This window comes from Rattus rattus, chromosome X (genome assembly GCF_011064425.1).
Source record: "Rattus rattus isolate New Zealand chromosome X, Rrattus_CSIRO_v1, whole genome shotgun sequence".
NCBI lineage: Eukaryota > Metazoa > Chordata > Mammalia > Rodentia > Muridae > Rattus > Rattus rattus.
Window position 1 is genome coordinate 101,395,794 of NC_046172.1, and position 15,104 is coordinate 101,410,897.

General features: G+C 40.8%; 1 protein-coding gene across 1 annotated transcript in view; it reads left to right on the forward strand.

The window, feature by feature from the left end:
* Pls3 (plastin 3) overlaps positions 1 to 6,480 on the forward strand; it is an 88,237-nt gene extending 81,757 nt beyond the window's left edge. The window contains 3 exon segments of the mRNA XM_032890024.1: positions 942 to 1,065; positions 1,264 to 1,388; positions 5,985 to 6,480. Of these exon segments, the coding sequence (XP_032745915.1) occupies positions 942 to 1,065; positions 1,264 to 1,388; positions 5,985 to 6,117 (382 nt within the window). The 3' untranslated portion in view covers positions 6,118 to 6,480.
* The last annotated feature ends 8,624 nt before the right edge of the window (positions 6,481 to 15,104 follow it).

Below are 15,104 nucleotides of genomic sequence, written 5' to 3' on the forward strand. Positions count from 1 at the left end.
ACACCAGCTTGTATGGAGACATTTTCTCAATTAAGGCTTCTTCTTTTCAGATAACTATATTTTGTGTTAAGTTGACACAAGACTAGCCAGCACAGAAAGAGAGATAAAGAGAGTAGAGAACAGAGGATGACCTCAGGTGTCATGTTCAGGAACACTATCCACCTGCTTTGAGATCTGCCTACTATCCCGAGATAAAGTTAGAGCCTTTCATAGGGACTTGGGCATAGCTCTTTGATTAGGTTTGACCTCAGGTGTCATGTTCAGAAATACCATCCACCTGCTTTGAGATCTGCCTACTATCTGAGATAAAGGTAGAGCCTTTCAAAGGGACTTGGGCATAGCTCTTTGGCTAGGTTGGTTGGCCAGTGAACCCGGGAATCTGCTGTCGCCACCTGCCCAGCACGACAATTACAAATACATTCCTGCATGCCTGGCATTTCTTTATATAGGTGCTCGTGTTTGAATCCAGGTCTTCATGTTTGTGTTTGTAACTCAAGCACTTTACAGATTGAGCTATTTCCCAACTCCTCCTTGATACACACACACACACACACACACACACACACACACACACACACACACAAACATGGCTCTCTGCATGAAGTTACTTTTATTCTGTGTGTGTATACTAATTTTGTTAATTTTATATAATTTCTATGCATGTGTATAAACTGTATGTGTGAGAATGACTAAGTATAGTAAGGCTCATACCACTGCCTCAGATAGACGTCAGAGTGTAAGTTTGGGTAATAATTTTTCACTATCTACTATGTAGGAATCAGATTCAATTTTCACACACTGCATTAGGCTGTTTTACCCACTGAGCCATCTTGCTGACCCCTATGAAATCTATGTGATACATATGTACACAAGGTATATTTCTAATGTTTGCATTTTTCTTGATAGAATGCATGGTGACTTTGTTCTGCTACTTCTCTTAGATATACCCTTAATGTTATGGAAGATCTTGGAGAGGGTCAGAAAGCGACTGATGACATCATTGTAAACTGGGTCAATGGAACATTGAGTGAAGCTGGAAAGTCAACTTCCATTCAGAGTTTTAAGGTCAGAATACTGATTATTATACATTATGTTTGCTAGATAATATCGGCTATTTTACGGGCAACCTTGAGTTTCTTTGTAAGAGTTATTATTGTTGAGCTCGTTGCAGCATTTTTCTTTCCAAGGTCAGGCTAACAAAAAGAAGCACGTGATCATTTGTAAGTATTGGAATTCTTAGGCTTGTTCCCTTTTTCGTAATAGGACAAGACGATCAGCTCCAGTTTGGCAGTTGTGGATTTAATTGATGCCATCCAGCCAGGCTGCATTAACTATGACCTTGTGAAGACTGAGAATCTAACAGAAGAAGACAAGCACAATAATGCCAAGTAAGGGCAACCATGTGTGGTCTCTCAGGGTCACCCAAGAACACTGGTGTTCCAGCCAGGCAGTTCTACTCTAAGTCAAGCTCTCCCACTTGTTAGTGGGGACGTTAGGGGAAAGATGTCTTCTTTTTTAAGGGTTTAACTTTACTTTTTGTCTTAGGGTTTCCATTGCTAAGAAGAAACACCATGACCAAAGCAACTCTTTTTTTAATTTTATTTTTCTTGTATATTTTATGTATTTACATTTCAAATATTCCCCTTTTCCCCCTCTCCCATACACCCACCCCTCCCCCTGCTTCTATGAGGATGCTCCCATTCCTACCCACCCACTCCAAACTCAATGAAAGATTTATTTATTCTTATTTATATGAGTACACTGCAGCTGTCTTCAAATACACCAGAAGAGGGCATTGAAATGGTTGTGAGCCACCAGGTGGTTGCTGGGAATTGACCTCAGGACCTCTGGAAGAACAGTCAGTACTCTTAACCACTGAGCCATCTCTCCATCCAGACCAAAGCAACTCTTATAAAGGATAACATTTAATTGGCACTGCCTTACAGGTTCAGAAGTTCAGTCCATTATCATCAAGGCAGGAGCATGGCACCATCCAGGCAGGCATGACACTGGAGGAGATAAGAGTATACATCTTGACCCAAACGCATCCAGGAGAAAACTGGCATCCTCTGGCAGCTAGGAGGAAAGTCTCTCCTGCAATGGGTGAAGCCTGAGTGTAGGAGGAGATCTCCAAAGCCCACCCCTACAGTGACACACTTCTAACAATGTACACCTCCTAACAGTTACCACTCCTTATGGACCAAGTTTATTCAAACCACGATTTTAATGGCTTTACTGAGATCCAACTCACAGATAAACAATTCACTAATTTATGTATATACAATCTAATGTTTTTGACCTTGCTCACACTGATATATGACCATCAACACAATCGATTTTAGAACACTGTTATCAGATAAAACAGAACCTTCCTGAGTACCCAGCAAACCTATGTTCTAGTTTATAACTGCCCACCGTTAACTCTTATTTTGTCTCTCTGCTCTTTAGTATCAATTATATAGCCACTTCACCAACATCTCCCCGTAACCCTTGACAGTATAGCTCACATCTCTGTCCTTTTGTGAGAATAGCTTTGGAGAGAGCCCATATGGGACAATGAAACACAATGGGACCTCTAGTAAGAATGCAATGTTCTCAGTTGTAACAACATGGGTGAATATGAAGATGATGTTAAATTTCAGACACAGAAATAGCAGTATGTGCCAAGCAACCAGAGCTTCCAGGGACTAAGCCACTACCTAAAGACTATACATGGACTGACCCTGGACTCTGACCTCATAGGTAGCAATGAATATCCTAGTAAGAGCACCAGTGGAAGGGAAGCCCCTGGGTCCTGAAGACTGAACCCCAGTGAACTAGACTGTCGGGGGGGGAGGGCGGCAATGGGGGAGGGTGGGGAGGGGAACACCCATAAGGAAGGGGGAGGGAAGGGATGTTTGCCTCGAAACCGGAAAGGGAATAACACTGAAATGTACATAAGAAATACTCAAGTTAATAAAAAAAAAAAAAGAAAGAAAAGAAAAGAATGTATTGGTCCAATTCAGTTAAACTAGGGAAATCTTCCTCTTCCCAGGTCTTTTAATATCATGTGATACATCTTGCAGTGTATAAAGTACTTAGAACTTGAAGATCAGGGCTAAATTAGTAGGGATGATAGTAACTTGCAAATGTTGGTTTCTGGTAAGTACTTCAATGCTTATGTTACATAGGACCTCAAGAGAGGATCAGGCATAGATAATTTTAGACAGTCCTTAAATTTGAAGTATTTGAAAGTATTGTTGTAGAAGGAGTGTCTGGTAATGTGGCTCTTTCTTTCAAAGCTCTAATCCTCCAGAGAACCTGACTTTGGTTCCTAGCACCTAACACAGATGTCCCATAACCACATATAATTCCAGCAAAGGCCTGGCAATCCCTTCTGACCACTATAGGGACCAATAATATAAGCATCATTAATACATACTAGGACACTTAGATATACACATTCATAAAGAATAATTTTTTGAAAAATTTAAAATATCATTGAAAAACCAAGGCCTTCAGTTGTATTTTCTCCAGAATTTGAATGACAGAGACAACTTTACAAGGCAAGTACTTGTGGAAAGGAGAGAGTCTGACTCTGAAACTCATAGTAGCTGTGGTCTCTAATAGCTGTACCCAGTGGTATTCCAGGGATTCTAAAAGCTCCCATGTGACAACTTCAAATGCTTTGCATAGCACATTTTGCTGTAGATTGCCAATTAACTTCAGGGTGTGATTAGAGGACCATCAACAACGTGACTTCTGCAAGTCCTGTTAAGCAACAGGCACCCACTAGACCAGATGCTTCACTGCATGTTAAGTAAGAATATCGTGGAGAAATCTTGTGGGAGACAATGACTGTTAGACACTTACAAAGTGTACTGAGTTTTGAGGGCTGTGCCTCCCCCTTTTATCCAAAATATTACATGTGAAACCATGTAAATACACCAAAGCTATACTCCACAGAGTTTATAACTGGAATCACAGTGTCCCTGGGCCTCTACCGCATGAATTGTAAGTGACATGTTGTTCTTGATTTGTTCACTGTGTATATACACATCTGATGTGTTCTGTTCAGAATGCAGAACTTTCTTTCAAGATCATACCACCTGTTTGGAATATTGTACCCAAATAAAACATGGCATGCGAATGAAAACAACATCACAGAGACAAAAAAAAAAAAAAGAAATAGCAGTATGGTTTGATATTAGATCTGTGAGGGGAAACATCCTTTGTTTGTTTTGGTTTAGTTGCATTTGTTTGTTTGTTTGTTTTGATACAAGGTTTCTCTGTGTAGCTATGGCTGTCCTGGAACTCCCTCAGTAGACCAGGCAGACCTCTCACTCAAACTCAAGAGATCTGCCTGTGTCCGCCTCACAAGTGCTAGGATTAAAGGTGTTCACAAGAAATATCATTATAAACCTATATTGTTATTGTATGTGTAGGGGTGTTCTGTCTGCAGGTATGTTGGTGTAAAACTTGTATGTGTGCCTAGTGCGTGCGTGAATAGGCCAGAAAAGTGTGTCATATCCTCTGAAACTGTAGTTCTAGACTGTTGTAAGCTACCATGTAGGTACGTGGAATTGAACCTGAGTCCTCTGGAAGAGCAACCAGTGAGCCATCTGCCCAACCCATAAGGCAAATATCTTTAAACCACAAATTTATCATACAAAAATAAATCTAGGGGTTGGGGATTTAGCTCAGTGGTAGAGCGCTTGCCTAGCAAGCGCAAGGCCCTGGGTTCGGTCCCCAGCTCCGAAAAAAAGAAAAAAAAATCTAATTTTTACCTTTAAAGGTTCAAATGTTTACAAATATTTTAAGAATTTGTTATCGCATTACACTGCACAGAGAATTTCATAATTGATTATGCAGTCAACCCAATTACACACACACACACACACACACACACACACACACACACACACACACACACACACACACACCCCACAAATATTTCTTTTTGTGGTGGGGGTAGGCTGTTTATCTGTTTGATTTTTCAAAATAGAGTTTCTCTGTTTATCCCTGGCTGTTTTGGATCTCTCTGTAGACCAGTCTGGCCACAGACTCAGAAATGTTCCTGCCTCTGCCTCCTGAGTGCTGGAATTAAAGGCATGTGCCACCATGCCTGGCCAACAATTTCATTTTTATATGAACTCAGTGCATCAAGGTTTCCTTTTCATTTCATATTTGGAAGAAATGAGTAAATATAATCCAAAATAATAAATTGTAAAAATTTAGTCTAACTTGGACCTGGAGAGATGGGGACTCAACTGTTAGAAGCACTTGTTGCATTTACAGACAAGCTGGGTTTGGTCCCAGCACCGAATGGTGGTACCTCCACTTTCAGGAAAGCTAAAATCCACTTCCGACCTCTTCAGTCATCAGGAACACATGTAGTTCACAAACATGCATGTAGGCAAAACACTTAAATCCATAAAATAAATCTCATGCTTTGATAGTATAAGTTAAAAATCAATTCAAAACAAAAATTAAGCAGAAAACAAGTCTGAAATTATTAATTTGCACTTTGTGTTTTCTGAGGTAAAGTGTCACTGTTTACTTCCGACTGCTTTCAAACTTACAGGGACTCTTTGGCTTCACCTTCTGCCCCAAGAGCACTATGATTATAGGACTATGAGCATGTGTCCCCAGGCCCCGATCTCTGAGTTATACATTCATCTCAGAAATTTTGCATCCCAGCCATCAAATTCTATAAGAGGAAGTACCTTTCTTAAAAAGGTGTCCTTGGGCTGGAGAGATGGCTCAGTGTTTGGTTAAGAGCATTGGCTGCCCTTCTAGAGGACCTGGGCTTAGGTTCTAGTACCCGCAGGGCAGCTCACAACTGCCATAACTTCAATTTTAGGTGATCCAACATCCTCACACAGACATTCATGAACGCACAACACCAAAGCACATAAAATAAAATTAAGCTTTTATTAAAAGATTGCAAAGATCATCTTGATGGAAAAAATACTCATCTTGATTTTTGTTTCCTCAAAAACTAGGTATGCAGTGTCGATGGCGAGAAGAATAGGAGCCAGAGTGTATGCTCTCCCTGAAGACCTTGTGGAAGTAAAACCGAAGATGGTCATGACCGTGTTTGCCTGTTTGATGGGCAGAGGGATGAAGAGAGTGTGAAGTAGCTAATTAGAACATTCCCAACCTTCCTCGCGGGTGCATGATTAGCAAGTCAGCTAGTCTCAGGTGAAGTGCACATGGCTTCAGAAGTCTTGGTCATTTAAAGGACTTTTAGTTTTGATTAGCAAGACTAGTTAATCATGACGGCCTTCAGAGAAAGCATTTTAGTAAACAAGCAGTTCCTCTTTCCTGTAGAGCTGGATCTGTTCAGCACACCTGAACAAGCTCACAGCCAACCTTTTTGCTCTCTCCTCCTAGAATGCTGCCCTTGACATTCCGGCTTGCTTTGTATTACCTATGTATCTTTTCCCTCCTGGGATATCCATCTCTTGAGACTTGCTTAGATGTGTAGATAGGAATATTATTAGCTCGTCATTTTGCTTTCCAAATGCTAGCAGTTCTTTCTGAAGAACTGCGCCTGAGGCTATGTGGAGATGAGTGTTTTTGTTACCTTGTAGTGCTGAAATCTGAAGTAACTGGCTGTGCAGAATGTACTAGAAGCTTTTCTCATTCTTTTATTCTTAAAATCAGTATCTTTTTACAGTATTCTTTCTACATGATTATTTTTTTGTACATTTAAGAATATTTTGATTACATCCAACACGCCTGCTGATTTTACTTTTTTAAAAGGGCTTCGTAAGTAAAACATACAAAGGCATAAATTATAGGTGGAGGAAAGTGGACCCGAAGGTTGCATTTCCCCCTCATACCCAGGCTCAAATGGAATGAAATATTTTGTCTTCAATAAGTCAGTCCGATACATACTTCTTTGTTTGGAAATCTTTATCACAAAACTCTTTTTGGTCTACAATGCTGTTGAATATGACACTTTTGAGGGGAGAGTGGGCTCAGAATTTAGATGGGAATTTGATAAGCAAAGAATGCTAAAGTGTACAATAGATGTTTAAGTTTCACACCTGTAACAAGGAGATGTGGTCACAAAAATGAGAAAGTATGTCGGACTTGATGTCCTCTTGCTCTGTCAAGCTATTTGCTATAGTTCTCAAGATCATTATGTTACTCTAACTCTGAAAAGTGATGTAATCTGGTAGCAACATAGTAGTCCAAATAAAGGCATTTGCATAATAATTGTTCTCAAATCTTTTTGGTTTTGTTTTAATGATTTGTTTTTCTTAGCGTGGATATGTAGGGGAGGTGTGGGGTGGGTGGTGTCATTGAAGGGGATGCCTATGGCCAACAGAAAGCATTGGTTCCCCTGGGTCTGGAGTTATAGAAGGTTGGAATCTGCTTGATGAGGATGCTGGGCATCAAACTTGAAAAGAGCAGCAAGCACTCCTAATGGCTGAGCCATTTCTCCAGCACATTGTTTTGTTTTTGAGACAAGTCTCCCTCTGTAACTCAGGATGGTCTTGAACTTAAATCTTTCCACTTCAGCTTCCCCATGCCTTCCCCAAGTCTCTCCTCTCAGTGCTTCTCCTCAATAGTGATTTGCCAATGGTGACCTGCATTTCCTCTGGTTTCTGTTATGTTCTATAAAATCATTTGTATTAGATTTGAGCTTTGAGGGCTGAATTGGAGGTATGAGACAAACTCAAGTACAAATAAATGTTAGGTGTAATTATTTCCTCTAATTCACCAGATCTCCTTGAGTGAGGGTAGCTCAGTAAGAGAGAACATAGCCTTACTATTGTCATTAGGACTAGATAATTCTCTCTGAGTACTTTAGGGGGTACAGAAGCACCATGTAGCCTCTGTCTACTGGATGCCAAGGCCATGTCTCTAATGGTATTCATGCAAAGTATCTCCAGCCACGGCCTCTTGTCCCATAGAATACAAATGAACCCTAGTGGACAAGTGTAGTGGGTTACAGTACCCTTTAAAAGTTTTGTATGATCAATAACATGAAGTCCAGTCATTTTAGAGTATTGTTACATGACAATATCTTAAAATAGTTTAAATAGTCATAGTTACACACACCTGTTGTTAGAACACTTGGGAGGCTGAACCAGAAGATGATTATTTCTAAGACTGCCTCAGCAAAATATTGAAATCATCACTGAGAAGGAAAGAAGAAAGAAAGAAAGAAAGAAAGAAAGAAAGAAAGAAAGAAAGAAAGAAAGAAAGAAAGATGAAAGTTTATAATACTGTCTGAAAGTTTGAAAGGGGACTTTCTAAAATACAACACAATCACTAAAGACATATTAGAAACAATGGAACAAATAAATCTCCTTTAAGGGCTCTATAGTCCAGGCTGGTCTCGAACCTAGAGGTCCACCTGCCTCTGTGTACTGAATGCTGGAATTAAAGATGTGTGCCACTACCACCCATCTTTCAAGGTTGTTAACAAGGAGTCTGATGAGATTTATCTATCAGGGTAGCCAATCAGGAGCCGCCTCATCATATGGCCTGAGGGAAAAAAACCGTCAGGGTGAGTCAGCAGCAGTTTTTAGGCTCTAGGGTAAGTTCCTAGAGCCCTAGCCAATCCCAGAGACACCCATACCCTGGAGATAGAGCCAACCAATCAGGGTAGTTTACCTATTCCTCCCTGGAATTGCCTTAATCATCTTTAAATTGAGCCTGTGAAGCGAACATCTCTGTCTCCATTCTGGTGAATGGTGGATGCCTGTATGCTGGATTTCTGCAGGTTAAATGCTCTTTGCTTTTACATACTATCTGGGTCATGGGTATCATTCCTCTGCAAATTAGACCCTTACAATTCCAAGTGCTGAGGATGTAGAGATTGTTGGGTCCCTGGGCATGGTGGGGCAGTCATTTCAGCTTAGTCTGTGAGTTCCCTGCCAATGAGAAAGAAGGTGAGAAGGTGTCAGCACACATGTGTACATGCACACACATGCATCCTTATACATATACAGACAAAAGATATAAAACTAAAGATGACAAAAGGGCGAAGCTTAGTAACACAAGATACCCAAGTGCAGAAGCAACACAGCTGATATTGTTTGCATAGTGTGCAAGCAAACCTGGATTTTATCCCTACAACCTCATAAACTGGGTATGGGGGTATAGACCTGCAATTCTAGCACTGGGGAGATGGAGACAAGGTGGTCAGAAGTTGAGCCATAGTCATCTATATAGCTTTGAGGCCAGAGGGCTACATAAGACCCCCTGCTTTTAAAATAAATGTATATAGTGGTTAGTTCCTATAGGCTCAGGAAGGAGGACAGCTGCAAATTTGAAATGATCCTGAGCTACATATCACATTGAAGGCCAGACTGGGCTATGTGGTGAGATTCCATCTCAAAAACTAACAGCGTGGTGGCCTAAGCTTGTAATTTCATCAAGTAGAGGCAGAGACAAGAGGGCCAGAAGTTTAAGATAGGACCAAGGAGATGGCTCAATGGGAGATCCTGCCTCAAAAACTAAGGTGGGGAGTAACTGAAGAAATCACCTTGTGTGGAACTTTGGCGTCTGAACACTCACACAAACGTGTGCACATCCTATAGAGACACTTGCATATACAATACACACACATGAATCAAAGAAGGTTAAAATGCTCAAGCCAGATATGGTTGTGCACGCCTTTAATCCCAGCACTCTGCATGTAGAAATAGGCAGATCTCGGAGTTCAAGGCCAGCCGGATATACAAAGTGAGTTTGAGACACCCAGGGCTACACAGATGAACCCTATCTCAAAAAACATACAAACAAACAAATAGAAAACAAAACAAAAAAGAAAACTGGAATATTGTTGTCTGCTATATAGCAAATTAGGGGCCAACCTGGGATACATAAGACCCTAGACCCTATCTCAGAAAAGAAATAGCGGAAACTTTAGTAAAGGTAGGATGATGAGTGGAACCAGAAATATATTATATATGTATATGACATATTGCAAAAAAAATCATTTGAAAAACAAGTAAATGGAAACAAAATACATTAAATAAGAATAACAGCCAGGTATGATAGCATTTAACTATTCTTAGGCTGAGGAGATAAAAATAGAAGACCAAGGCTGGAGAGATGGCTCAGCGGTTAGGAGCACTGACTGCTCTTCCAGAGGTCATGAGTTCAATTCCCAGCAACCACATGGTGGCTCACAACCATCTGTAATGAGATCTGGTGCCCTCTTCTGGCCTGCAGTCACATATGTAGGCAGGATGCTGTACCTAAAATAAATAAAATAAATCTTAAAAAAAAAAAAAAAAAAAAAAAAAGAGTTGAACTTTGGGTTGGGGTTTTAGCTTAGTGGTAGGGCGCTTGCCTAGCAAGCGCAAGGCCCTGGGTTCGGTCCCCAGCCCCGAAAAAAAAAAAAAAAAAGAAAAATAGAAGACCAAGAGTTTAAGGTCAATGTTCACTGTGCCAGCTTGCCTGAAATGAGAATCTGCCTCAAGGGGAAAAAAAACATAAACAGAATTCTGTTAGATAATTTTAGGCCATGTGACACAACTTAAAGTCATTTGGAAAGGGCACATCATTTAAGAAAATAACCTGGGGTTGAGGATTTAGCTCAGTGGTAGAACGCTTGCTCAGCAAGTTGAAGGCCCTGGGTTTGGTCCCGGCTCCAAAAAAGAACCAAAAAAAAAAAAAAAAAAAAAGAAAGAAAGAAAGAAAATAACCCAATCAGATGGACCTGTGGGTAATCCTGTAATATATTTTCATGACTGGTGATTGACTGGATTGGATCACCCATTTTGGGGGGTGGATCACCCTTGGGCAGGTGGTCCTGGGTACAGTAAGAAATACGCCAGGAGGACTAAGATAGTAAGTAGCACTCCTCCATGGCTTGGGCATCAGCTTTTGCATCTGGGTTCAAGCCTTGCTTTCCTACCCTGACTTCCTTCAGTGATAAAGTCTAACCATAGAATAAACCTGAAATAAACCCCTTTCTCTCCGAGATGTTTTGGTCATGATGTTTATCACAGCAAAGGAAATATAACTAGGACAAAATTTTCCATATATTCTTTACCCCAGACATACAACCTTCCTCTTATCAATATTGCACACTGAGAGTGGGGCAGTTCTGATATTTTGATCGGGAATCTGCTTATGAATCCTTGAAGGTCATGTTCCCCAATTGGTTCTTGATCCATCAATAAAGATGCTAGCTGCTAATGACCGGGGAAGAATAGGTAGGACTTCCAGTTTTCCCATAGGCAGGCACGCAGATGCAAAGTAGCATGGAGATTTCTCCATGTTTGAAGAAGAAAAGGTGACCAGCTAAATGATATCTCAGGTGGAGTGGCTGTAGGCCACCTCTTCAAGTGGGAGGTTAGAAACATAACTAAGCTGTGGACAGATTTAAGGTGCTTTGCTAGGACTAAAAGTAACCGAGCAACGAAAGTTGAGGGCAGATTTAGGGTACTGAGCTGGGAGCTAAAAGAAGGGAACACTAGCTGGGAAGGCTTAGAAGAGCCCAACCATTCCATTGAGATAAAACAATATAAAAATAAGCGTGTGTGTGTGTGTGTGTGTGTGTGTGTGTGTGTGTGTGTGTGTGTGTGTGTGTCTTTCATCTGAGGATCCAATATTCTCTGGGCAGGGGAATGGTAGTGCAGTCTGCCCGGAGCTGAAAGCAGGGTAGCAAAAGATACAGGATATAGGGAAGAGTACAATAAATTCTATTTCAGGACCAGGCCTGACATCAAAAGAAAAGTCATTCATTCCAGGAACTAGCTGGTCATATCCTGTCCCTCTAAGCCAGTAGTCCCAGGAAATTAGACCATAAAATTCCGCATCAGCCTGGAGATAACCATAAGGACAGGAAAATATCTTATCTCAGGATGACCATTTGTGATGACCAATCTTATATTGTTTGGTTATCTCATCCTGTGGTTAAATGTTCAAAACATAGGAATGCAGACCACTGACCACCTAGCACAAGCCAATCAGAACCCGATGCATAGATGCTTCCCCAGCACCCACCAAATATAGGAAAACTAGCAAATATAGGAAAATTAGCATAGTAGCCTATGAAAATTGTATTAATGTCACTGCTTTGACCCCTACCAATTACATTAGATATTACCCAATCCTTTTGGGAAATCCCCATATTCCTGCATAATAAGGGGTCTGCAAGCTCCTCTGGGGTAGACATACTAATGAGTGGTTGAACACCCCCCAATGCTGGTTGTTTCTGCAGAATGAGGGCTCATTGGCTTTGCACACTATTTGAGTCTGGGGTTTTTCTTCAGTGATTTTCAGACCCTTACAACACTAGAAGAGTATGCTTCTTATGGTCAATAAACACATGCTAAAATGTGTAATGTGAAGCCATTTAAATAACTTATACTAATAAAGACAGGGAAGGCAGAAAATGAGATAAAAACCTCAGCAAGGTAATTGTATTTTCATAAGTATATACAAAATATCTATTTCCAAGCCTCATCCTACAACTAAACTGCTAGATCTTTAGGAATCTCTATCTGTGTTATCTTACTGATCTATTCTACCTTTCTCTTGAGTTCCTCCACACCCAAGAAGGCTCCTTTGCTCTTTTTCCTAGAATATCTACTTCCTGCCAGCTACTTCTCTGTTATTCCTGCAAGCCCAAAGAAAAACCCTACCTCTCACCCAGAGCTCCTTCCATAAAGGCTCTTCCAAGCCAAAAGGAACAGAGTAACAAAAATCAAATTGCTTATAAAAAGAAGCGTCTAGCTCCACTCCTATAACCTTAATTCCTTTACTAGCACACAAATGGCAGCTCATAATGGCCTAAACCTCCAGACCTGGTGGATATGATGCCACATGGTTAGTGTGCTCCAGGCTAAGTCAGTAGAGGCTGATCTCTTTCGTTCTATGGTAGGGTAAGTCAAGGCTGCCGATCTGACTTTCCCTTGGGACATAAAGCAAAGACCACAAGCACCTTGCCTTAAAATAGGCAGGATCTTTCCATTCTTTAGCATTCTTATCTAAGGAGGTTTAAAGAGGCACACACAGCGTTCATCTCTACAGGACACACATAACTGCACGTGACAATCACAACATCTATTTAAGCTTATATATTTCGCTAAAAATTAGGTTTTCTGTGTACAATAATCAAATAGCTTGTAACAAAACCATTGTCACAAGATGGTATCATTTACATTAGAGATGGTTTGTTTGGTTTTTCCTTTTTGCAATTCCTGAGATGGAAACCAGACTACAAGGCATGCTGGTCAAATCTTTACCACTGAGTTCCACCCTCAGGCCTCACTCATAAAAGTACAGTCTATGGGTTTAGACAAACACATAATGACACAGTGACACATAACCAATATTACTGTGCAGGACAGAATAGTTTCAGTTTTGTGAAATCCTCTGTGCATTTGCCTCCCACTGTCGTCAGGCAGCTGCTTCAGTTGTTTTGCTTTTTTCAAATTTTAAATTTGTAGTTACACAGAATTTGGCAGCCTTCAGTGGGAATTCTTCCACCTGGTTGGATGCATTTGTAGAGAAAAACTAAATGTTTTAGTTTAGTTTGTTTTTACTGTTTGTTTTTTAGTTTTGTTGAGATAGGGTCACACTAATAACACAGTGGAATTTTTTCAAACATTCTGAAAACTGAGGGACCGAGTCAATCCAAAAGATTTGAGGGAAAAGGCCACATCATGGCCAAATTAATTAGAGCAAGCAATTAGTTAATGAAAGCTTTTTGTTTCGTGTACAAAGGCTGCTTCCCCTTTAATGAAGGGTTCAAGCTTAAGGTAGAGACAAGCTGCTTTATCAGCTGGATAGAGGGCTCAGCAGTTAAAAGTCTTTGCCTCTTTTACAGAGAACCAAAGTTCCTTTACTAGCACATAAATGGCAGCTCATAAGGGTCTAAACCTCCAGGCCTGGTGGATATGATGCCTTCTTCTGGCCTCTGTGGTAACTGCATGCTTGTGGTGTCCTTACGTACATGCAGTCAAAATATTCAAACTCATAAAATAAATCAATTTAAAACATGCAAAAACTTTTAAAAATTACACACACACACACACACACACACACACACACACACTTTTTATGTGCGTGAGTGTTTTTCTTGCATTTATATCTGCAGGTGGTGTATGTGCCTGGCATCCGCATCATCCAGAAGACAAAGGTCAGATCTCCTAGGACTGGAGTTACAGACAGCTGTGAGTCACATTGTGGGTGTTGGATACAAAACCTCAGTCCTCTGTCTGAGCAGCCAGAGCTCTTAACCACTGAGCCATCTCTCCAGACCCTGGCCCCATAATTATTTATAATCAATTATTTACCTAAGGTTTCTTATATCCCAGGCTGATGGCTAACTCACTGGGCATCATTTGAACTTCTCTTCTTCCCTGCCTCTGTCTGGGAACCAAATTTAAGGCTGTGTACTCATGCTTTGTAGCAATTCCACAATCTTCCCATCCCTAAGCATTCTCAAAGTGCACCCCACACACACACACACCCTTAATGCATATTGGTGTTGTAGCCTCATATACACCTATAGCCTGGCACGGTCAAGGCTAAAAAGTGTGTCAGGTGCCCTGGAACAGGAAAACCAGATGGTGTGGGGCCACCTTGTGGTTGCTAGGAATTGAACCCTGATCCTCTGGAAGAGCGGTCAATGTTCTTTATTGCTAACCCATTTCTCTAGCCCTCCTATGCATTCTTTTATGGCAAGGAGAGAGCACAGGATTTGGGCTACAAGAGCCTCGCTTTGGCAAAATCATTTAGTTTATGTCAGTCAGGAAACCTGCAGAGTAAAAGGTTTTTTTTCCAACATAATCCCCATTAATTGGGAATTTCACAGCTTTTAATCATGCTCCTTCCTGTCCCTAAAGTCCAACTTCCACACTTGTGCTCTCCTCTCCAAAAAATCTTTTTTAAATAAACCAAATCTAATTTGTGTTGCCCATATACTCACTGCTCATGGTCAAACTCCCAGTGACCAGCCCCTTAAAGACAACCAGGACTTTCAACAGCCCCTATGCCCAGCCCCACCAGAAGCCATCAACTCTGAAGAGCTACACACCTCAGCATCTTTATCACAATTTTTAATGACTCTCTAAGATGGCATCTTGTCTAGAGGTATTGACCACTGCAGGCTCATAGTTGAGAATGAGAAACATTGAAGG